Below are 25,988 nucleotides of genomic sequence, written 5' to 3'. Positions count from 1 at the left end.
GCATCTGGCTGCTGCTGTCACCAAGTCACAGGGGGCGGGGGGCGCGGGGCGGGCGGCTGCCTTTGGGAACCTGGGGGAGTCACCTCGCAGTGTGACAGCTGGGGCACTGGGAGCGGCGCGGGGCAGGCGACTACCTGCCTTTGGGAACCGGGGGTTCACAGCGCAGTGTCACAGCTGGGGCGCGGAGCGCGGCCTGCCCAGCGCTGTGGCGGTAGCTGGCAAAGGGGAGCGCAGTTTTCTTAGCGCTCCACTTCGGACTCACGGCAGAAGGCGGGGGATGTGGAGGGGGAACTAATTTTTTTCCTAACCGATGCTGGGTTAAAATTAACGCTAATTGCAGCTCATCAGTTACCATTTTGCATGCTCCCGAGCTCCACCAGAGCACGAGGGCGCAGCCCGCATCCCACCGCCCCGGGGAGCTGCAGTAGCCGGTTCCGCTGGACGGGGACGCAGCCCCGTGTCTGCCCGGGGGAGCCCCGCCGGCGGCCGGGCCTGCGGGTGACGGGCAGCGGGCGGCCTCGGCGGCGGGGCGGGGCGCGGCCGCTCCGGTCTTGGTCGAGGCGGAGCCGCAGCCGCCCCGCCCGCCCCGGAAGTCCCCCCGCGGCCGCCGAGGGGCCGCCTTCCTGCCGGCGCGGCTCCTCCTCCGGCCGGGCAATATGGTGGTGGAGGCGGCGCGGGGGGAGCCGTAAGCTGGAGCCGGTGCCCGCTCCCGTGCCCGTCTCCCTCCCCCTCTCCCTGCCGGCGGCGGCCGTCGCCGCTGCTGCTTGCCCGCCCGCCCGCCTGGCGGGGCTGCCCGGCGCGGCGGGCGATGCGGTCGGCGGGGCCGCCGGGCTGCGTGTGAGTGTGCTGCCCATGTGGGTGTCCCGGTGAGGCCGGGGCCGCAGCGGGAAGATGCTGCTGTCGCTGGTGCTGCACACCTACTCCATGCGCTATGTCCTGCCCGCCGCCGTCATGATGGGCACGGCGCCCACCTACGTGCTGGCCTGGGGCGCCTGGCGCCTGCTCTCCGCCGTGCTGCCCGCCCGCTTCTACCGCGAGGTGGACGACCGCCTGTACACCATCTACCAGAGCATGGTGCTCTTCTTCTTCGAGAACTACACGGGTGTGCAGGTGAGCCGGGAGCGGGGGGTGATCTCCGGCCTGGCGTGCCCCCGGGAGCCAGCAGCCGCTGGGCAGCGGCCGTCGGTGGTGTCGGCCCCGGGCTGCCGGCTCGCCTCCCTCCCCTCCCCTCGGGCCGCCCCGGCCGGCGGAGGCAGCGCGCCGCGCAGGGCCCGCCCGCCGCCATGCGAGGTCGGCGGCGAGGAAGCAGCCGCCGCCGGCAGGTACGGACCGGGCCTGGCCCCGTCCCGGGGGGCGCCGCCGCCGCCGCAGAGGACGGTCTCACTTCGCAGCCGCTGTTGCGCCTCTGGTGATGCTTCTCATGGAGTTCTGGTGTTGTGTTCATTTCGCAGGTCGGGGAAACGGAAAGGATGCGACAGCGGTCGTGCTCTGTCAGCATTGAATGGCAGCCTCCCTTGCACACTTGAACCCTGTGGCCTGGCTTGTGCGTCCGTAGTATTAAATTGGCAGCAGATGAGAAAGCTATAACCAACTATAATTGTACTTAATACACGTACAAGCTATCAATAAATAGATTACTTAACCTCTAAATTATTACAGCTTCTCAGTTTTCACGCACTCCATCCGCTGTCACTCCTTGGCCCTTGTTCTTGGGCCAGCCATGGATTGTCATTATGCAGTGGCTCAGACGCTGAAGTGCGAGGTTGCAGGCTACTCAGTTGGAATTGGAGGCCTCTCTTCTGTGACCAGAGGGGTATTTGCGTTCGAATAATAATGCTTCACTCGTCTCACAAAGCATTAAATGTTTGAAAGGTAACATATCGGTCGGTAATTCTAAAAGTAAAGAAGGAGGCTTTTAATTCTACATGGAAAAATAATTACGTAAATGACAGGCGCTTACTGCGACTAAACCTGACTTTCAGAAGTCGTCTGAATATACAGCAGTGTATTTGAAGTTAGTATCAGGTGAAAGTGCTTGAGAGTAAAGAATAACAAGTGCTTGCATGTTGACTGGCAGGTGTCAGAGCAGGTACAAATATGCCCTTCTTCATATTCACACTAAAGCATTCATCCAGTCTTATGAAGTGTTTATTTCAAGGTCAGGCTAGGTTTCCTTTAATTTCCGTTCTTGAGCTGCGGTTGTAGGCCTCACTTCATACCGACTCTCATACAAACCCCCAAAGCCAGCTAAGATAGAAGAATTTCACCGTTTGACATCAGTGTAAATAAAAAAAATGCAAAATGGAAGTGAGATCTTCTTTTAGTGGTATTTAGTGTTTGATCCAGCTTGTAACTCATGTAACTTCACCCTTGTTCTTTTCCAAATTAGTTAATGGGTATTGCAATGTACATATCTGTTCTTTTAATTAAAAAAAGAAAAAAGATAAAAAAGGTAGGAGAGAGCAGTAGTTCAGAGAGTAAGTGCTTGATGTTTTATCTGCCTTTTTTTATGTACCATCATTAATGCAGGTATCTTGATGTGTAATATCGCATCTTGGTCATTAGCTGCTGAAAGTAGCAGTATTGTAGTTTGATTCAACCCATTCTAAGAAGGAGAGCCAAAACTCGAGACACAAGTTCTAATAGAAAAATTTCTCTAATTTCCCATAGTGTGCACAGAGTAGCAACCACTTTGAACTTCTGATGAGAAGTTTTATCAAAAAAATGCCTGTGACATAAAGGTACAGAAGGGAAAATGCTAACAAAAAGAAACAAAAAGGCGGCCATCATCTGTTGACCTCTGTTTTCTTTTATTGCATCGACAGAACGTCATCCACACACCAAAAAAAAAATGGTAGGAAATGGTACAGGTGGTCTTTTAGGACAGTATTAAAATAGAGATGCTTTGTCACAGTAAGCAACAAATTATGTTAAGAGGAGATGATACATGCAAAGCTGAAATAAAGGATAACTAACAAAAAGAGTCCTCAAAATCAATGTGGCATATTGTCACAGGATAAGTAAAATAGTAACTGAGACTGAAAAGTAAATAAAAACTTGGAAAATATGATACATGTGTAGAGAGGTAAGAGGCAGGATCCTTAAAATTCATGTGTTGTTTAATTAGAAGATATCCCCCACTTGTTTAAGGAGAAGAAACAGGGTATCCTTTCAGACCTACTCTTGCAAACACTGAGCACTTAAAACTTGAAACTCAATGGAAAGTTAAGCACGTGTCCAACTTTGAGACTGGGATGGTAACCTGAGAGCTACTGTGAATTTGCTGTTTTAAGGCATGTAATTAGATACAGAAGTGTAGTAGCATTAAATTTATAACTTCATCCCACAAAATAGTGTGAGAATAGTAACTTGTGTGGTTTCATAAAGGCAGCTGTAGGGCTTTACCAGCATTAAGGCATCGTAGTAGCCATGGGAGGGAGGCATTCAGCATCTCCTCCAGGTCTGTTAATTTATTCAGTTGACTGAAGTATATTGGGATTTTTTTTATAGCTGGTTAAATGGAGGCCAACAACCTCAGACATCAGAATACTGGAACTTCTTGCGGAGTCTCACTGAAGTCATTGGGATTATACCGTTGCTTAACTGACTTACGAACCAAAGCCTTAAGTGACTGCCACCATCTTACCATACATAAAAAGTCTTCAGTGTTAGGTAGTTGGCGTTCTTTGGTTTGTTATGCTTAGAATATTTGTGTTTTTTCAATATGACGGCAGTCGTGACTTTGAGAAGTCTGATCTTAAAATAATAATTTTGCTGAAATACCCAGTAATGTGAGTGGGGCCTTCATAGGATAAAGTTGGGTTTGGTCATAAATGTAGATTATTTTTTGACTGAATGAAATACTAATGTATCTATATTTATGTTGTATTTAGCTGTCAGGAAGTGATGTATATCTGTAAGTCATCTGCTGTTAGGCCATCAAATATGTAAATCTGTCTCCTGCTCATGACCATATGCACAATTGTATTTTTCTTCTTTTTTTTGTTCTTCTTGACTTGAGCATTTTTAACCAAGTTTATGAAAACAAAAGCTCTGGTTCATGCTGGGAAGGCATTTTATCTTTAGCAAATTCTTTTCAGTTGTGAAATGTAACTAAATAAGGTGATAACCTCATCTGCATGACAGAAAATCTTGAAAGACTAATAATTCCCTTTCTCTTAAGTATTTGACTTGAAATCTAAAATAATTACAGAACTATAATTGCTGTGAACCCTTGCTGAGTATTTATGTTCTAGAGAGTGGCTCATACTTGCCCTGTTAAAATTTTGGGTCAGACCTGTTTTTTTCCACCAAGATAATTTGTTTTACAAAGCCTAAGAGAACTTGAGCTAAGATAGAATCAGTTTAGGTTTTCCAATAATATTAGAATTCTGTTAATGAATTGCCAAAAATAGCCCTTTTGCTGACTGTCGTGCAAGAGCTGGTTGTAGAAGATCAAAGATCAAGTATGTAGAGTACAAAAAGCAGCTCACAGCCAGTGAGGTAAACTGGACAAAGCCAGTATGACTATAAAGTGAAGTCCTATAATGCTCTGTAAGTTCATTAGTGCAATTGCAGGTTAGCAGATATCCGTGAATTTTATTAAGGAGCTATAAATACATAGAAGTAATCCACATGTGGCATTGTCACAGCGCTCTTTGACAATCTCCAGGGTTATAAACTCTTAGTAATGAAATTCTGTAAATGTAGTCTGTTGGAAATTGGCATAGAGAAAATGTCCCTGCTTTGGCCCTGTGTTGCTTTTAATGCAAATGCTGTTGTGTTGCTTCCCACCTGTCCTGCTACAAGCTGCAGAAGTGCTACAGTGCTGTTTTCTAGGAAGGATGTATACAAGATGCTTGAACTCTGTGTAAAGTAAGTAGAAAGTCTTATGGAGGGGATGTTAATTTCATCAGCAATGAGCCAAAGCAGTCACTGACAGAAACAGGTGCAATTCAAGCACTTCAGAGGCTTGCATTTGCTTGTACTAATAGTTCATTTGGCCCCAGGTTTCTAAATCTTCAAGTAGGCTGTGAGCTGTGGTTGTGTTACTACTTTTGTCTTTACTGTGTTAGGGAAGTCTGATCGCTTACATTTCATACAGATAATAAACAGTTGCATCTAATAGGATGCAAAAACCAAAATGACTGCAAATATGCCTGTGATTAGGATGTTTGAAGGGCTGAAAGGACTAGTAATTCAGTATGATGAATGCTGTCTTCCTTCTGTGACCCTTAGAATTTTATCCCAGTTGCTGTCAGGGTGATGAAATTAATGCCTATTGGGTTTGTGCACGTTTCAGATCAGATGAGGACTAAGTGTTCTTTAACTTTTTTTTTTTTTGTAGTTGTGTTTGATATTTTGTATTGAGTGGCAGTGAAGAAATAATAAATATCACTCGGACTGCTTCCTAGAGGATCATTTTCCATCTGAAAGGTTTTGACAATTAAAATCCATGAGTGAATTAATAATGTGCATGGATTTTGCTCACTGCTTGTGTCAGCTGTCCTCCCTACCCCCACTTCCTGCTGAATAGCAGGTTTTGGAAGTGGTGCTTTCATTAAAGATGTTACGAAATTCTGGTTTTCATTGTCATTACGGAACTGTGGAAGGGCTGTGAGAATCAGAAGCTACCTCGGTGTTGTTTAGCAGAGCTGTAGTATTTCTTAATTTTAGGAAGGACAAGAGATCCCTGTTGAACAATGCAGTGTGCTTTCTGGATTGATATTGAGGCTTGGAATTGCTGTGTCTCCACTAGGTTGAAAACTACTTGGGGTTCGAGCATGTCAGAACTTTAAGGAGACAATGCTGCTGAACTCTTGACAGTGCTTTCCAGTGGAGTAGAGCCTGGGCTGTGCTTCATGTCTTGGCTTCCTAGGAAATCTGTGAGGAGAGCTCTGTGTCTGAGCTTGGGATAGATAGTCTTCTAGCTACTGGCCAATCTGCAGTGGAAGTGAGGGTTGCGAAGTCTCTGCCCATTTCTGTTCCTAGGACGGAAGCTTTCCCAGGCAAGGTTACCTTTGCTCCCTGCTTTCCCTTTTGAAGCTGTTGAGCCATCCAACAGGTAATTCAGGAGGGCCCAAGGTGGAGGTGGGAAGCACAAGAGGCAGTCCAAGTCAATAATGGCCAAGCTGCAGCATACCCACAGGGGGATACTTCTCGTTGCTGTTGATGAGGCGGGTTATCATCTCTTAGGAACCTGGTTCTCCCCTCTCCACAGTGAAGGAGGCATCAACCAGACTTCAGCAAGGCAGGATGAAGGTCTTCCAGGTGCTTTCCGTCGGCAGATGTGAGGGACGGGGTCTGAGTCCCCCAAGGTGAGGACCCATTTCCCTGGCAAACGCCATAACCAGAAGGTCAAAAGAAGTCACTTTTCACCCTTCTCTAGCTGTGTTTGGAAAGAAAGTGCTGGCGGTTGCATTTTGGCATGAGCCTGATTTTATGAACCTGTGCTTGAGTTTCCTGAGCTCTCCTCCCAGTCTGGTAGCTCAGGAGTGGGAGAGTACTGGATGGTATGGGAGCTGAGTGGGAATGTGCAGAGCTGCATGCGAGGCAAACCTCCAAGCTCAGGTGGTAGCTGAGCAGCCTCCAAGGGCTTGCATGGAACGTGCAGCTTGCAGCAGCAACGCTTGTCAGTACCCCGCTCATGTTGGTGCTTTGTGAAACTGTTAGCTGCTGTGGGGCATGCAGAGAGGTTAAGATAATCATAACTTGCCATGTATTTGCAATGGTAGAAATAATGAAATAAAGGTCTTGGGGGAGTGATAGAAATTTGGGGATTGCTGCAGTGCAAAGATTGAAAAGAAACTGGAGAACATAGTGAAGTGAATCACTTTTGTGTAGTAAACTTTTGAAAGAAGTCCGGTGAAATTTTTCTGCAGTTATACTGGCTCCATGAAGGTGGTTTACCCTGGCTCATCTAATTAGAGATTTCAGTGCACAGCTGTCTCCAGGCGTATATCTTGTATAGTATACTACAAAGTCCTGTGTGTTATTGTGGCAGAAATTAAGTGATACCTGCTAAGCCTGAGGGATGCAACTTTCAAATTGGGATGGATGCCTAATTTTAGACTCTTACGTTCAACTGTGCTGTGAGGCAGCAAAAATAGCTACATTAGGTGTGTAAGCTTTGTGCTCTTACTTTTTCAGTTATTGCAAAATACATATTTGTGTAATCTTCATTTTTGATATGTCTGCCTTTGGCTGTCATTCGGAAGGTGAAAATGAAGTCCTTCATGACTCCAATTTATCTGGGATATCAGCTGTAGTTCTGCTGTGCTGCAGATTTGGCTCTGGGGCCAAATTTCTGGAGGAAATTTAGTATGGTGGGGGTCTGCATTTGGTGCTGGTCCTGATCATCCCCAGCCTCTTGCCCAATATATGAAAAATAAAACCAATAAACTGAAACCGAGGTCTGTTAGCATTTTTAAAAATTGAGTATCAGCTACATAAACTGAAACTGCTGTTTGGGTTCATAAATTAGAAGCTTTGTGTAGAGATTTGCCTAGCATGTGTTATTTAATTGGCAAGTCACAACAATCTGAATTTTCTATCAGCCTTATCTAATGCAGTCTGCAGTTTAGAAGTAGTATGTATGTTCACGTTTTGAAGTTGGCTACATATATTTTCTGAAAGTCCTAAACAGTCGAGCATTTGTCAGGTAGGAAAAGCTAAGGAGTCAAAGGGCAAGTCTGAATGCGCTTAAAAATGCAGATTCCATGTATTTGGTCAGTAAGTTTTACAATCTCCTGAATTGTCTGTTTAAATATATTTTAATTTTAATATCTTAAGATTTTTAGTATATTCCATTCTTAATATAATTGTCCTGATTTTGAATAATTTCTTACATTTGAAGATACAAATAGTATTTATCACTTTTTCTAAAACCACTTCTTTGTATTTATTTTTTTTAACCTGCATGAGTTTTATATACTTTTCCCTTTTTGCATTTAATTGTGTTTTGGTAGATACTGGGCCATGGAGTTTTACAGTGCTATTCCATGCCCTTTCCTTCTGCTTACATAATATGTCCAGGTACTTTATGTAAGGATGATGGTTAATTGAGAAGTTTTTTCTCCTGGTGCTCTACCATCAGACACTGTTCTTGCTAAGAGAAGATTCTAGTCGTAACTAAACGTTTGACTCCAGTTGCTTCAAACTATTTACCTCAGGCTTACAGGGTATCCTTTTTTTCTTAAGTTTTAGTTGCGTTAGATGAAGTAGGCTCAGATGTCAGGGATTTTGACATTACAATTATGAGGAAGTGTAATTTTCTCAGGGGAAAAATACTCCTTAATCTTTGTTCTGTCAATTTGAATTTATGCTGTGAAGAGATTTGTGATAAAAAACCCAGGGAAATTATTTTCTTCTTTTGTTCATTTCATTTCTGTCACATGCTACTTGTCGTCTTCCCTGTTATAACTAGCTCCTCAGTGTGTGACTAGGAAATCAGAGTTTATGCTAGTTTGATTTTTTTAAACGTAAAATTAGCTACCTGTGTTATTTGGTTGAATCTGTATTTGGGCATATAATAGATGTGAAGAAAAATAATTATTTTGGGTGACTTTGAACAGTATTGTGGTAGTTGCAGTAATTTTTCCTCGGGAACTTCAGACTTGAAGAGTTATGCCATCCCATTTTCTAATGCTACTTGGAAATATGAGGGCACACTTGCTTCGTTTTTGCATAAGGGAATGTAGTGCATGGTCACAAGCAAACTGCAGGTGAACTGGCTCATTCACAGGCTGTGGTTGTGCGCAGGTATTAGAGTGATTTTAACAGTGGCTGTTTTTCAAAGCTGATTCAAGTTCACTGTGTTCAGGTCTGGTGCTAGATTAGTTACAGCTAGCTCACATACCTCCCTGCATGTTCTCTTTCGCTGTGTAATGATTCCTTTGCCTCACCTTGAAAGTCCATAGTGCTTAAATTCTAAATGCTTACTGAAAATTATGTGTGTAGGAGCTTTCAAAAACCTTATTCCACAATCACAGGACACAGAGGTTTCCTAATCATCCCCTTTCCCTTGCCTGTTGACTCACTGATAACTTCACACCAGTTCTGCCTGTACTTGATACAAATGCTTCTAAGAGTATTACAGAGATACAATCAACTCCTTGGAGTCCTTGGCATTTAGAAGCAAAGGGCCTATTATAAAGAGCACTAACTAGAAGAACACTGCAAACTGCCATGCGGTTTCCTGCTTCTGGCTGGCCTGGGGTGTACAAAGGATAGCATTTCCACAATGTGCTTAATGTACCAAGGCACTGTAGCTGTTATTTTTGGGGGGTGGATGAGATGGGACATGAACATTATGTATTTTCCACTACAGAAGAGTAATAAAGTAAACAATAGCTACATTGAATGTGGGTCGCTTTTTCCTTTCTTTTAAGGAAATTGCAGAAATCTGTGAGAAGAGATCTTCAGAGGTGCCAAAAGCTTATGAGGGGGAACAATTTCTTTCCTGATGAAACAGGTGGAATACTTCCTTCCACTCTTGTGCTAGAAGGCATGTTCAGGTTTTGTGTAATAGCAAGATGCCAGATGTTCTGAAAAGCCCTGCTGTTGAAATCTCATCTTATAAATAATCTCCTTTCACATGTGCTATATATATTGGAAATACGTGCAGTACTTGTAAAAAATATGTAATTACTGGTGATTTATAATAAAAGGTATTTAGATGCTCTAACTTTGACTTTCGCAAGTGGTCACTGGCTGTAATTGTGGGCTGCTCCATGGTCCATGCTGTAGAACTGCTTTGTTAACAAAAGCAAGTCATTTGCAGAAAGATCCAGTAAATTATTTAGACACTGGAAATAGGTTTTATTCAGAATTTAGATGCCAAAATCTTAACATTATGTTCATGTTTTGTCACCAGGACTGAAAGAGTTAAGTAATACAGATGTGTGTAGTACTGTCGAATGGTATTAAACATGTGCTGGCAGGACTGGGGACCTCAATAAAAGGTTTAGCTCTTTTTTTTTTTTTTTTTTTTCCTATTTAAACAAACAAACCAAACCCAAAAAGGAATAAATTATGGTGCCTCTCTTTAACTTAATGAGTTGGAGCACAAACTCAACCTACAGGATGCATCAGTTCTTTCTTCATACACGTCTCCACTGCTGCTTTGAAAAAGGTGATTTGGCAGTTTGTTTTCAGAAGAGAGAATCCCCACTCCATAGATGCACCTTCTGACAGCAGTGAGCAGTGTGTTAGGGTGGGATACAATTTAAAATCTGCATCTGCTTTCAGTGAGTTAAATTGTGGCAACTCAAAGCTGGCAGGCTCAGAATCAGAGATTCTGTAAATCCCCTTCTGCAGCACTGAGCTCCCCTCAAAGCCAAGAGCTCCTGCTTCTGGTTGATGTGCCATGGGTAACTACCAGAGAGGTTTTGTTGAATCTAGTCTGAGACTGTTTAAATAAGCATAAACTAACTTAAATTGCCCCGACATACTTGGTATTGTGAAAACTTATTCTCTGAAATTAGCCTTTTGCTCATATTGGATATTCAAGTTATTACAGATACTTCCCAAACCTCTTTACTCTACCACATGCCCCTTCTCTAAACAATAATCACCACCTGAATCACCCTCTAAATAGAACTTGTGAAACTATACACATCACTCTTGAGGTAATGGTAGACTGGTGTGAATAAAATGGTTTGTAATGGTCTGCTCAAAATCGCCACCTGAGGCTGTGGGCAGGGCTGTAAGGAAAAGTGCATAACACTGCTGTAGGATTCAGTCCTTCACATCTAAGTCCTCTCAGCAGCATCTGTGAAAGTTGCAGGCAGGCAGGCACTGAAAACAGAACTAGCCTGGTTAAACACGTAATATTGTGCATCTGTTGATAAAGGTCTCCTTCCTTTTACAGGGTTGTGGTTTTTTTTGGATTTGGGTTTTTTTTTTAGAATTACAGTAATCCTGTTAGAGTATTCAGAGTAACAGGGAATGTTGGCGTCATTTAGCCTGCTGCAGTAACTAGACATTCTGAGTACGTACTTTTTAGTTAACCTCTCTATGTGAAACTCTTTGAGCTTTTGCTCTAAAATGTAAGTGTGGTAGTTATTGCTGTCTATTTGATTTCCTGCAATAAGCTGCCGGCACTGAAACTATCAGGATTTTCCTTCAGACAGCCTGCCTGCAGTGAAAATTATTTAATTTGTTGTAAAATTTTAGAAAATAAGGCAACTAATGTGTTATAGCCTAAATATTTGCAAGTCTTTTTTATGCTTAAATACAGAAAGTAGTCAAATATGCACAGAATAAAAGACTAAAGCTGTATTTTTACTGACATAGATATTATGAATTTTATTATAAATATTAATATGTTTTCATTAGTTTCCAAGGTAACCACGTTTCTTTTAAGATTTTAGTGATTCTGATTCTTCCAGAAGGACCTTTCCCTTCATTCAGGGGTCAGTTATGTTTAATTGAGCTAGAAACTGTAAAGCCTTTACAGTCATCATTAGAACACTTCTATACATGCAGCTAGTGCCACTGAATGAAGGAGAACCACTCATGTTTGTAAGTTTGTCAATTTAGACCATAAGACTAAAAGTTAGTATGAAAGCAAAAATGTACACACTTGATACTTAACATCAAATGGTATGGTTCAGTCCTGCATAATCCATATAGGTTGCTAATATAGTCTTCTTAACAAAAAGGAAATAAAATGGAGTAACTGCTTCTTGAAGGTCTCTGCTTTCTGGCTCAATCAGTTGAATGATTTTTAAAAATAATAAAATGTAATTACATATAGGAATCTTCTCGACATTCTTCAGAGCTCAGTCTCTTGGCAGTGGTTTTCTTCACTAAACCCCAGTGAAACACATAGCTGCAGAATATTTGAACTCTCTGCTTCAGTAAAATGGATTGCATCGTGATTTTATGGTTTGATGCTCAGCCTGAGCAGCAGACTTCAGATTTGTGCAGTTACGTATTGAGCAGATAAGTCTCTTTAACTAAAGAGGTTATGAGGTATGACCAATAATACAACCATTACCTAAAAACTGTATGTGACTCTACAGGTATTTTGAGAAAAATGATAATGAATGGTAAACATTTTTTAGATCTAGAGAAAAAGCAACTAAAACCTAAACCATAGAAGTCTCCTGTTCTATTTATATTCCTTATGCTGTAAGCAAGTGAAACCCGTATCTGTTAAATGTGAATAAAAGTGCTTCTGTCTTCTGTAAAGAAAAAGAAACATTTGAAATTCTTATTATGGTAGGACATCTGAAAACCTGAGAAATTTGTCAGCACCATGTACAATTTACCCATTTGTATCCTGTCTTGAGCCTGCTTCTTGTCAAACAGGGTAAATAGATTCTGTGATCTGAGGTACTTTCTCTAGAAGCTCAAAGGACTGGTTGTGTCAACAGGCAGGTTTTTAGACGAAGACAGAATTTAAACAACTTCTCATAAGATGCCTGCAGCAGTGCTGCAGAAGGCAGCTTGCACAGGGTTACACATTGACTTCACAAGCCGTATCTGGTAGTTGCTTCTGGTGGTTTGTTGATGCAAGTTCCACCCTTTCACCACAAAATTATATCCAGACTTTTTAACAAACATATGAGGAATACATCCTAGGATACTACTGATTTTAATAAGCACTCATATTGTAGTAGTGCCCAGCTAAAAATGACGCTGTTGTCCCAAAGATCATGTGGTCCCAGTTATAAAACTAGGCATGAAGAAATAGCAAAATGGAGAGAAGAGCATGTTGTGGGGATAGCTGAGTATATGAAGTTTGTGTGGTGTTTTTTAACTGAAGTGTTGATGTCTTGTATGTTCTGCTTCTCTCTTCCTCCAGGAGTGGGAAGGAATGTTCTCCTGCTGCTATCCTACTGCTTTTATGCTTCTTTCCAGTTGCTATTGCCTGTGCCTAAAGCTGACTTTTTCCTGATCAGAATGCTCTCTGCACAGTGTCCCTGTGCATATCGGGTTTGTTGAAGTAACAGCAAGGATGGGAGCATTCTGCAATTCACACCTCGTTTCTTTGAACAGAGAAGAGAGGAGGGTTAAGTCCTGTAAGGAACCAAGAATGAGTGTGCCTGGTAGGCATGTGATAGGCATCAGATGAGATGGCCCTAGTTTTTACCACCAGTATCTGGCTGTGTTGCCTTTTGGCCACTCAAGCAGAAGTGCCAGATCTGCTTGCAGGTCAGTTCCTGAACTGCTCCCGTTATCAGCCACATCCGATTATCATATAAAGGTAATCTCTTTGCTTAGAGTTTGATGTGCTTGCCAGTTGACCTGCCAGCAGTCTTCTGATAGTGTATCTCTTGAGTTATTTTTGTCATGGCCCTATTTACTGAGCTGATGTAGTTAGGATACGATTAAATGTTCTGTTTAATTTTCTTTGGTGTGTACAGATTTCATAAGCAGGAAGTAAAACTCAACCTCTAAATTGGGAGTATCAACCTTGTTGCAGTGAAAATCTATGCAAACTACAAGTTAACTCAGGTGTGGCTGCCATGCAGGACTGTTTTACGTTGCTACTTGACCTACCATGTTAGTAGGGCCATAGTTTAATGTGTTGCACTGGAAGAAACTGCTAGGGAAGCTGAAATACCAGATTACCCAGGAGCTGCTATTTTCATGCCTAGATCAGCTGATCACTGAGTTAGTAAATTCTCTCATCAGAAGTTGTAACCTCCTGCCAGTGAATCAGGGCTTACTCTGGCCACAGCACTCTGAGGTGTGTCTTGTACCTCCTGAGCATGTGAACAGTTTGGTATATGGCATCCAGGGAAGCTGGGTACTGGCTTTCCCACAGAAGGGAGTCTAATAGCATCGAGTTTTCTTTATTTGAGACCTCACTGAATTGAGTTTGACAGCACTGCTATGTAAACAGCTGTGAAAGACCCAAACTAACAGTAACTGTATTACCCGTTACTGTGAAGCAACCAAAACATGGTTAAAAGCACACATTTTAATGTTCTGTAGCCAAGTAACATTTGTAATGTTAGACTGTAAATCTGTATTTTAAATATTTTCCCTCAAATCTCTGCTTACTTTGGCTTGCTGTGTTGCTCTTCTTTTTAATTTGTTTTCTTTTCTTGACTTAATTGTGCCTTTAAAAAAAAAAACAAACAAAACCACAAAGCAGCACCTATTCAACTGAATAGGTTCCTCCTGTGCTTCATTGTGCAGGCAGGACACTTAAATTCTGAGAGTCTTTCAAAGCTGACACATAGGTAGGATGTATGTATGCTGTGGCATTTGGAAAGCGGCATAAAATATCTGAAACACTAGGTACATTAGCTTCTGAAACTGAAAATTGCCTCCCAAGCATGTCCTGCAGTGCTTCCCTGGTGCTGGCTGGTGAGTGCCCTGCAGAGGGGAAGACCATCCCCCCTGGTGCTCAGCAGACCCCAGGAACAGCACTGTTCTGAGGAGGACCTGGAGTGTCTTGGCTACCGTGATCTCTTCGGGTTGCTTCAGAAGGGGCATGCACGCAAGCTGGCACTGTGGGCACTTGCTTCTTCTGCATTGCTGTCCCTGGTAGATCACTAAGTGCTTGTCTTCACTGTGGTCCCCAGATCTCTTCTGCACCAGCAGACTGAGAAGGAGCCAGAGACTGCACAGTGCCTGCAGCAGGGGATTCTGCGAAGTTAGCTACAAAAAGCAGCAGGGAATCAGAGGTTTTCTGGAGACCACGAAGGAGAGTACTGTGTAATTTCCTTCTGCAGCTATAGTATACATAGGTGCTCTGGTTTACCAAAAGCATCGGACTGCCAGAAATTGAAGGCTTGCCATGATGGGACTCTTTCCCAATTTATCCACAAGCAGGTGAATTCTTCAGACATCATCTGGAAGGGAAAAGGGCAGTGTTTCTGCAGGATTTAAAGCTCTTAACTGTTAGCCCTCTATATTGTGTAAAGTCGATGAAAATTTCCAGAAAAAACAACAAAGTGAAAGTGCTTTGTTCTCAGGAGGAGAGCTGTGTGGCTGCCCACAGAGTAGGTGTCTTCTGTGAAACCTAAGGAAGCTTCTAGAGAATGTAGGTCAGAAGTTGCCATTCTTACCTGGTTGTAGTAACAGTTGTATCGTAAGTTTGTAACTCTCAGATCTTACCTGTGAATGTCTAATATCTGAATAGCTGTTTGCTGGCCTATCATGAATTGTAATAAGCCGTTTCTTGAGATAATGAAATGGGCAGTGCTGAAGTGGATGATGCTGCAGTTAAAGCTGTTGCATCCTCTTAGGCTGAGCCATCTGAGCGATCAACATAGAATTTCCAGATTTTCTCATTCCATCCTTTGCTTTGAAATAGAATATCCATTTGTTGTGTTTAATGAGAACTAATTATAAATGGGGGAAATAATATTTTATTTTAATTTTTTTTTTAGTTCTGTACAACGGTATGACTGTTTTATCATGAGTAAAAAGATTTTGGTCTGTTACATGTAACATGTAACTGTTACGGTAAGACATAATGTTGTACATTGACATTGCTTACAGTAACGATGAGTGAGTGTTCCTCTGGGATTAAAAAGTGAACTAGATCCAGTTTTACTGAAATAAAAAATTAAACAGATTAACTGTTACATTTGGCAGGCACAATCCTACTTTTTTTTTTTTAAGGGAATGATCCTTAATATTTGTTCTAACTTAATAAAATAATCACAAGTGAATGCTTTGAATTGTGGGTCTGATTACACTGAGGTTTTGACTTTGTACACTAAAGTGGAAATTTTTACAAATTGAAGTTATAAACTGTATTTCAAACCCTGTTTCTTGTGTGTGGTAGCTCTTACAGTGTCAAGGGCAGGTTTTGTTTTCCTCTTGTTCTTGTTTTCTTGTATTTTAAAAAAGCACAGGCAGCATTCAGGACCTTCTGGTTTAGTGATTTGTTGTATTGGGCCTTTTCCCTTCCTCTAAAACAGTCTTTGCCAGAAACTGCATAGTGGAGTCTTAACTTGAAATTAAAGATAACAGTGCTTCTGCGCCTAGTGCATAACACTGCCAAGAAAATACACACTTGAAAAATGAAGCTTTAAGTCCGTAAGTGAGATTAGGAAGATAATTTTTTATTTCAGTGGAATTTTTGCACCAGAACTGTAAGATCAGATGCTCTGACTGCTACTTTGCACTGGTGTGGGGGACCTGGAGTGTCAGCAGTAAGGTTATAAATTCTCCTGGAACTTTAAGGAGAAAATTACTCCTGCAGCAAAATCTTGTTTTAATTACTTGGATACTGTTCAGAATAAACTTGTCAACTGACTTGTTGCAAAGAATATTCAGTTAAAATTTATTGTGGTCTTGTTCCCAAATTTACTGACTATCTCAGTTTGCCAATATCAGGTTTCTTGCCTTGTAAAGAAAATATGATCAGCACTGCAGTTGCATTTTCAAAAGGAGAGGAAGAGAATGAGTGTGAAACATACAGCTTTATGTGTGGGTTTTGCGTAGCATTACAATGCAAGGCATTACCCATCCAGTATCACAGGTGAACAGAGGTGCGGGTAGATTTTCCAGAGATGCTTGTAGAGACCTTTTGTAAGGATCAATGCAAGACTTGGCATACTAAATGATATTAATCAAGTTCTGAATATTAGTTAGATCTTCGTAATAAAACTCCCAGATGGTCCAGACTAGGGAAGTGGTGATAGTAAGCGTGTAAACCTTCCAAATAGCACTTCAGGTTTTGGTGAATGGAGTCACTTTGAAGAAGAAGAAACAAAGAGTACAGCCATTGGTGTTGGCAGAGGGCGGGGGGAGTGCTACCTAGAATGTACAGGTTAGAAAAACTAAGCTTCATTAGATAATGAAAATATTTATTAAAAATGATTAAGCGGATGCATGGATTCTTCAATTCAGAATTGAAATGGTTTAATTAATTTCTCGTTTTATATTTGAAATAAAAGTAATTAATCTGTTTTCAAAGGTGACTAAAAGGTGACTTGGATTACTGCTTCAGCACCTTGCTTTGTAGTCATGCTCTCAGAAGGTTATTTCACTCACTTTCAGGAGCAGGAAACTACAAGTTTAAATGGTATCTTTAATGTAACAGAGGGAAAGAACAAAACCTTCTGGCTGGAAGCTGAAGACTAATGTAAGACATGCCTCAGCCTCATGTTTTTTTGTTTGTTCTTGATGGTTAAAATCATGGCAGGTGGTTGAGATTTTATTCTTGATCTAATCCAGGAGAATTCACCATTTTAGGTTGAATGATGGCGAGTGTCTGGCTGAAGCATGTCTTATCTATTAGATGTATAAAGTTAAATGGTGGGTTTGTACATGTCTACAATTTATCTTTACCTTTAATTATATTTATGCAGTGATCTTGTGGATGTAGGTCAGCTTCTGTGGATCCAGGTCTGGGGCTGAGGCGCAAGAACAGAATAGCTTTTTCAAGCCCTTATTAATTAGTATTCACTGCTTTGGTGATAAGTCACTTATATGCGTGGTGGGTACTGATGCAGTGATGGAGTGTTTTTCTGTTAATGGTGCTAACTTGCTGGCAGTTTTCCCAGTAAATAGCTAATTACTGCATTGGATCTCATCACTGCCAAATGCAATGAAAATAAATAATGAAGTAATACATATTTATTTATTTATTTTTAGGTAATAATCTATGGGGATTTGCCAAAAAATAAAGAAAATGTAATATATTTATCGAATCATCAGTGTACAGGTTTGTATTCTTTTATTGTTGTTTTAGCACTTTTCTTGATTTTAAAAATCTGCTTGTCTGTGTACTATCTTTCCAGCCTTGCCCTAATAAGCAAGAACTTCTAGTTCAGAAACCTTTAATGATATTTATATGTACGACACGCGCTTTTTGTTTCATCAGTGGCAGTTAGAAACTAATTTAACTAAACATTTTGGGCTTTTGTCTTTGCAGTTGATTGGATTATTGCAGACATGCTGGCAATCAGGCAGAATGCTCTCGGGCATGTCCGGTATGTCTTGAAAGATGGGTTAAAATGGCTGCCGTTGTACGGGTGGTATTTTTCACAGGTAAGCCCATTCACTTTTTCCTTGCTGTTTGTGGGTCAAATATGTAAGAGGTACCTTCCCTCTCTTTATCATCCATGCTGGAAAGATGTAGTTCTGAGCTGGCACTTGTTTATTTGAACATGAAAAGAGCAGGTTTCACTCTGCGTAGTTAGATGTGTAGCTTAGTGGAGGGACAGTTATTAAAGAAGCAGTTTACTTTTCTAAGTGAATACTTCTTATCGATGGTGTTTATTACTAGAATCAAAACTGTTGAGTCTGTTAGAAGCATATCAGAATATTTCCATAACTTTGTTCTTTCTACAGTCCAAAACCCCAGTTAGCAACAGGTGTACACAGCCTTATTTTTTTATGTACGGGGTTTTTTTATCATGCTACAAATTGTGAGTAAATTGACACTGCTGTGGTGTACTTACTTACTTTTCAGTTGTTTTATTTTAGCACAATATAAAAGAGGAAAATTGGACCTTAGTAACTTAGCGTGGAGGAAAAGCAGATCCCAGCCTCTGAAAGTGTTGATGGTTTTGCTTCGGACTTTAGTTAAGCAAAAACCTTAGTCTAGCAGTATTCTTATTATGGCCTTTTACTTTCTCCTCTTCTGGCATAATGCTGCTCTTGTTCCTTTTCGTTTGAGAGCTCAACCTGATGTGACTCAAAATTACACAGTTCCTGAAGTACAGTGGGCCATGGTCACTGTACAGCCAACATACTGAGTGGATGTGATCTTTAGCCTGAAACGGTGGAGATGGCTTTACCTCTCTAAAATCCTTTCTGAATTTGTCACGTCTGTTCTTTCCTTTTTCTGAAAGCAGGACTTTATATATATAAGTGAAATAAAACATAGAGGGGCATGTTTTTGGAAGTATGGTATGTTCTGCTAGGTGATCAGAAATGCCTTCACAGTATTTATTTCAGCATTTAGATGGGTGCTTAGCTATTAGAATAGAAATGGATTAAGTTTGGGTAACTGTTCTAAAGTGCCAGTTCAGCAAGATTTTTCTCCTTGGCTTCTGTCTTTGATCTTTACCTGTTCCCTGAACGTTAATCTACTTTCTACCCCCCACTCCCTCACACTGCCTAGGCCAAAAAAAAAAAAAAAAAAGGCAAAAACCACTTAGAAAAATACTTCTAATACAATTAGGCAGTTTCCTTGAACTGACTGTCAGCCCTTCCCGAGAGGATGGGGGATACGGAGAGAAATACTACGCTGGGTATGATGTGAACTATATGCTAGTTTGTAAAGGAATATATGAAGATTGGGCAACTACAGATGTGTGTCTGAATAGGAGACTTTACTCTCTCCCTCATCCTTGGCTGCACATTCCTCTCTCTCTCACTGCTTGCACTCTTGCATCCGTAGTCAGATCAATTGATTGCTAGAAACAACATAAGGGGGCAAGTTTTGAGTATACAGCCGTGGGTGGGAAGAGGGGAGGAGGCAGGATAGCCCTTGTGTGGCCGTTGACACTGAAACTTTGCCTCCAAGAAGCTAATGTTAGATTGGGTTGAGAGAGCATTGAGCAAGGGGAGGTACAGATCCATGAACTGCCTAATGAATATGCTGAAGAATAGGGACTGCCTTAAGCAGTAGCCTTTCCCCGCCATCAGATGTTGCCTTCTGGCTTGGGTGTGGGTACAGAACTTGAACAGAGGTTCAGGGTCTTGGATCGTGTCACATAAATCTAGGCTGGAGCATGGGTGGTTGCCATCCTTTCTTCTAAAATCACTATGTTAAGAAAAGAATATGTGCAGACAAAATAAGAAAACTGTTCACAGTTTCTTTTTATTGGTGGATTTGCTGTCCCAGTCCGCTAAATAAGTATAGACTGTCCTACCTCACTGAGGGTATCCACTGGGAGAAAAATGGACTTCTCTGTTGTCTAGTGTTTGTCCCTACTAAAGAATCTGGTTCTTTACATTTTTCTTCCACTAAAGTGGCCAGTCTGCTGCATGGAAATATTTTGCTCTTTGTCCTTGCCTGTAGTCATTACATTGATGGTGTGTTAAGTCTGCTTTAATTAAAATACAGGCAGGATATATATTCCATCCGCTATCACTAGCTGTCCAGAAATGATATTTTTCAAGATTTTGGAAAATGACTATTGCTATCCGGAATATCCGGCTCTCAGTTTCCTGACTGCTATATTGACTGTTAAAAGAAGGTTCCTGTGGAAATTAATCTGAATGTAGCCTACGTTTTTTAATCAAAACATATATATTAAATGAAATCTTTGGGTTTGTTTTTTTTTTTTTTGATTCCTCAAAACATTGAACTTTACAAAACGTAGTAGGGGATAATTACATTTAGTTATCTATATATATTCAGTGACACAAATGAAAGGCAGCTTACGGAGGTGATGCGTGTGTGTTTAAATGACTGAGACGGGATGCAGCAGGCCTGCAGTGCAAGCTAATAGGTATTTTTATTGTTTTTATCACACCAAACAGTGCAAAAACATAAAACACTTCCTGCCCTTCCTGTTGATGTTCTGTCAGTGATGTCACTTACACTCCACTAAAAGTTTCCAGAGCCACGTAATTACGCCATGTTTGTGGAATTCATATTCCCTACCTCACGTAAACATCCTGTTTGGAAATAAACGTGGTCTGGATGTCCAGGAGAGCGAAATTCAGGCACAAAGGAAGTATATTTGTAAACATAATCCATTGTTGACTAAGAGGGGGGCTTTTAAAGTACAGCGGAAAAAAAGTACAACTTTAAAAACAGTACTTCCAGAAATCTGTTTTGAAAAGCATTCATATATTTGATCTCTTACTGAAAAGGAAATGCAATACAAATTGGGGAATTTGAGTTATATACAACTGCATAAATAGCATTCTTCTTGGGAGGCAGCTATCTAATAGCAAGAAAAGAAAAGAACCACTTAAATTAACCTGTTATGTTTCAGGTTTGATTTATTAGGTAGAACTATTTCTTTTCATAAAAATGAGGCTTTATTATTTTTGGGTGGATCTGAAATTTTTTTTGCCCTATCTTTCTCCACCAAAATGCAGCTAGCTCCTATTCATCTTACAGCACCTGGTGAGGCTGGAATGTAATATCCATAAATATTTTTGATACGCTAGAGTTTGCTTGACTTTTTAACATAGGAAGTATGTCTTCTGTTATTCAGCGTCGGCTTGTGTACCCTTCTGGTTGTTACTCAATTTTAGTCAAATATTTAGCTGGTATGGCACCTTGCCTCTCTTTAGCTTTGTGCCATAGGGCAGCTGACATTTTTGTGTAGTTGGGTTTTATGCAGCAAATGGTGATCTTACATTATGTAATTTGTTCTTATGTTACATGACTATACTTACTTGAGAAGTAAAAATCTGTTTCTGACCATTAAGAAGTCTGAGGTGGGGACACCAAACCTGTCTTTGATATTGTGTCCTAAGCAAACTGTGCAGTAGTAATTTGATTTCTCCAAGTTCACAAATTAAACAAGGAAAAGGTGGTTCAGTGTTCTTCCAGTTTACTGAAGCTGGTTTGTAGTTTGATAAATAAGGGAAGACTTTGATTCCAGCCTTCTCTCGTTTATCAAAGCTTGACCTAGCTGAGCTCACACAGAAGGATGACTTACCAATGATGTGGAAGTTTTGTATAGCAGATGTGTTATTTCTCATACCAAAATGAGTTTGCCCTTCCTGAAAGCAGTTGTGGTGGTGAGTATTACTGTACAGAATAAGACTTCTACTTCCCTTTAATGGTGTCACATCTTAAAAATGGTCTTACATATGGAGTGTGTAGATAACATGTGGCGCTCTGCTGCACAGCTCATGAAACATTTTTTGGTTTTATACCGTTATCTATCCAGGACTGGTAAACTGCTTGTGGGATGCTGATACGATGCTCCACCCTGCTAAAGGCCAAGCTCGGTGGACTGGAGGATTCTGTTCTTGGTTTTGGTCCCCTGCCAGCCACAGCAGCACAACTTGGAAGGGAACCACAGACCATAATGTTAAGACAGAATATTTAATAAGGAGTTAATGCATCGTTGACTTTCTGTTCCTTTTCATTGCAGCTTTTGGAGAACAACGTAAAAGTCACATCAAATACCACTAGCTAAGCAGCTGCATGGCCGTTGCCATGCCATGAAAAGCAAAGCCTGAAAGCACTTTGCATAACTGCCTCATCTGCCTGCCTCCTCCTGACCCCTCAAACTTTCTACCTGTCTATGCCATGCAAATAAAATAATAGCTCCCCACACACCCCTACCCCTGTTTCTAAAATGTACTGTATCTTCCTGAGATAAGACATTTGAATGAGGTTCAGCTCTTAGTAGTTTTAATCTTGCTGTCACCTTTCTGTTAAGAGCGTGTAAAACCATAAATGGACAGAAATCATCTGACAAATCCTAATGCCACGATTCAGGGTGGGCAGAAAAGAGTATTACCAAGCTAGGGAATCAGTTAGAAAAACAAAATTTTGTTCTTTGGAAGCTATTTATTTATTTATTTCACCCACCCACCCTGAATTCATTGTATCAGTAGTTCAGTAGTTCATTTTGGAGCATGTTCATTTACATCCTCTTGTGTAGCTGTGCGGTAGATAAAACAAAGTGATGTAAGAGGGAAATGATGAGGCAACTTTTATTTCTTTATAACCCTCTTTCTTTGTGTGTACATTGCCATAGTCCTTTTACTGAAGTTTTTGTCATAAACTCTGTGGAACAAGTTATAAAACTAATCTTTTCCAGGAAATGATCCAAGTTTTAACGGTTTTCAGTAAAAATACTTTTATAAAATCTTTTGCCTTATAAAGATTTTGTGTTACTTATTCATTTATTATCTTCTTTGTTAGGTTTGATTCTCTAATAAAATGCATAGAAGTTTTCAAGACTGATGCTAGTTACTTTTGTGCTATTCATAAATTTTGTATGTAGAGGTATGATATTTGTAGTTCCAGTGTTTGCATTAGTCAGTATTTAGGAGTGGGCACACCAAATTGAAAACATTGATCTATAAGTACTTGTATGTGAGTAACCAGTTGTGTGATTTTTCCCTTGATATACAAGCTATGCTGCTTGTCAGTGTTGTCGTGAATAGATAGATCCCTGGGGTCAGATTCAGTGCCACCTTCCAATTAATTATTTAACACCTTTAAACAAGACACTTCAAGTGTCTTATGCCCTTTTTTTTTTTTCCATCTGATCTTTATTTAAACAGATTTTGTGAACTAAGTACATGCAAATGCACAATTAGTTTCAGGTGCTTTCATCCTAGGAGAAAATGTCTTGTGGGCAATTTGCAGCATGAGTCACAAAGGCAACTTGTCATTGTCTCTTGTTTGTTCTATCAACTCTTCTACATTAAACTATTTAAATATTTAATACTTCTTTCTTTTCCTCTCATAGCATGGAGGAGTCTATGTAAGAAGAAGTGCCAAATTCAATGAAAAAGAAATGAGGGAGAAGTTGCGGGCCCAGGTGAAAGCTGAGACTCCGGTAAGATTATACCTTTCTTCTAATTTCTTTGTGTTTTTAATGGAAAAGGCTTATTAAAGAAATGAGCTGTGTCTGATACCTACAAACTACAAGATGGTAATCATGGAATTGTTTTCTTTCTGTATTTTTACAGTAACTTTCTGTGATTAGGATACCTCTAATTAAACTTGGGAAGATTTAACTAGTCCTTGTTGTGATATGAATGATATGAACTTTGTGATTCTGTCTTTAGGGGGCAGGGGAGATCTAAACTAAATCTGAGAACATGGTCTATAGCACCTTCCTTGAGAAACCACTGTTCCTGTTCCCTGTGTTTCAAAAGATGATATTTTGACTACTGTGTGGTTGTCAGAGACTGGTGTTCCTGACTTCTGAAAGTGAAGAACCATTCCTACCAAATCTTAATTAGTCATCCCAATGATCAATCCTTTTTAGTGGCAGTGACATCTTAGAACTTGGTCTGCTACGCCTGGAGGAGAAAAAAAAAACACAAAAAACCCCCAAACTCTTGATAATTTTCTATTTGAAGAATGATTGTTAGTGCCAAGTGACTTTTCTCATGACTCCCTGTATGGTTTGTGGCTCAGTGGTTAGAATGACTGTGCTTCGCTTCCACTGCTTGCTGTGTATTAAAATGTATTCAGCCTTTTTGGCTAGACTTAAGAAAACCAACTCAGCAGGCCTTGACATAGAACAGTTACACTTTCATCTTATTGAAAATGATGTGATTAGAATTTGCCACTCCAAATACAAGTGTCAAACCTTTTATAAGCAGAGGCTTGGGTAGAGGTGGTGCGTGGTGCATTGTTTGGTTTGATCTTCATAATAGTTGGTGGGGTTTTTTGGGGGCGTGGGGGGAGGCTACTGTGTTTATGTTTGCTCATGTGTCTGTGTTGAAAAAGTAAACTGGCCTCACATTTACTGAGAGGCTTAAATGACTAAAGCATCTCAGTTTAAGACTGTGCTCAAACTCATTTGTCCTGGTCTAAGATGTAACATGAACAGGTTTTTTTCTGTTTTTAATTAAGATAAGAAAGTGGATCTGTTTCTAGTTTTTAGCATGTAAGTTACAAAGGCCAGAAATACATTACGACAATTAAATGTTTGCTGTCCAGTGTCTAATATAATGATCTCCACATGGAGAAGATGGTCATACTCAATAGTGGTAGCTTGTGCCCACATTACCAGGGAAGGTCCTGGGATGTTAAAAGGTTGCATTGCATCAGCTTATTTTCTGTATGTCAGTGGCAAAGATTCTACTTTCTGTACAACTTGTGGTGTAATGGAATAAGCAAAGAAAAATTGCAGGATGTGTGAAACATACTTGGAGTCATCAGTCTAAGCAATTCCTCCCCCTGCAGAATGCTGGTGAAGTTTGCTTCAGTTAGTCCAGATGAAATACCCTAGCAGGGTGTTTTCCTGCGTAGGCCCATGGATTTCTTCCTACTCAAAGAGGAGCTTGTAGTTGAGTCTGGCTTTCTGGCTTCCTCTGCATGCCTTAAGATGCAGTGGTTTGTTGTAATAATAAGGGTTTGTGGTAAGAGTTGATTTGAACTTTGCATTAAATTAGTCTCCTTTATAGAAACGTGGATTTTTTTTAATACAATCTTAGGAAGATGTGCCTAGAAATTAATCTAATTCTGCATGTCTTTGGAAACCTGCAAATGATGTTCAGTGGTCCTGCAATGCTATAAATTGACTGGACAGGCTAGTGTGTGATTTTTAGCCCAACTGGCATGTAAGGGGTGGTTTAAACATAAAGCTTTTCTTTAAAGCTACATCCACTGTGGGTTCTGCTTTCCATGGTGGACGTCTACACATGATTCATGAAATAAATCCAGAAGGTTTGGGTTTTTTTCTGGAATAATCTTTCTTCTCCCTTCTCAGTTGCGTGTGGATCAAAAGCCTATACCTAACCTATCTAAACTAATGCCAAATGAATTTGGCACCACTTGGGTACGTTTATTTTTGATGTAATTTGGCTATCTGCAAGTTTGGTGGTGTGGGAAATGGGCACAGAACCTGGATGTGCTTCCCCGGCAGTTGTTCCCATGTTTCTCATATTATCTAGAGTAGCAGTATAGAAGAGAAATAAGTGTAAAAGCTGCAGAAATACATTCTGTTTTAAATCGCTTTCAGCCAAATCACATAGGGAGTGACAATTTTAAGTTTTACAAAACCAAAGTTGTCAAAAGCCTGTTTTTTGAGACAGATGTCTATATCTATTGGAGTAAAAGACACAGACCGCTGAGTAGTCATTTGAGGGAAGACTAAACTTCCTACAATCCCCTTTATCTGAGAATTTAAATGTAGATGTTGTAAATGCCCTTCAACCTACAGTTACTACTGGGAGAAGAACATGATAACCTGTGTCCTTAGTGCATTATTCATGAAGAAACTTTGAAGTTCTGCAACTTTGCATGACAGTCATGACCAATCATGTTGCTTTTAAAATGAAGACATTTTAATCAGTAAAGGAAGTTGCCCTGAACTCATCAGCTTCATGTGAAAATAATTAATTTACTATTCTGGGATTTTTATTCAAAGTTATGCACTGGATGCTACAGCTTAGGGTGG

General features: G+C 40.7%; 1 protein-coding gene across 1 annotated transcript in view; it reads left to right on the top strand.

Moving 5' to 3' along the window:
• Positions 1–617: 617 nt before the first annotated feature.
• Positions 618–25,988, top strand: part of AGPAT5 (1-acylglycerol-3-phosphate O-acyltransferase 5) — a 60,420-nt gene continuing 35,049 nt past the window's right edge. The window contains exons 1-4 of the mRNA XM_040597501.1: positions 618–1,110; positions 17,572–17,641; positions 17,852–17,967; positions 23,322–23,411. Of these exons, the coding sequence (XP_040453435.1) occupies positions 892–1,110; positions 17,572–17,641; positions 17,852–17,967; positions 23,322–23,411 (495 nt within the window). The 5' untranslated portion in view covers positions 618–891. The remainder of the gene's footprint in view (positions 1,111–17,571; positions 17,642–17,851; positions 17,968–23,321; positions 23,412–25,988) is intronic.

This window comes from Falco naumanni, chromosome 6, assembly GCF_017639655.2.
Source record: "Falco naumanni isolate bFalNau1 chromosome 6, bFalNau1.pat, whole genome shotgun sequence".
NCBI classification, from domain to species: Eukaryota; Metazoa; Chordata; class Aves; order Falconiformes; family Falconidae; genus Falco; species Falco naumanni.
The sequence above is the reverse complement of the archived record's forward strand: the minus strand, read 5'-3'. Positions and strand labels throughout refer to the sequence as shown.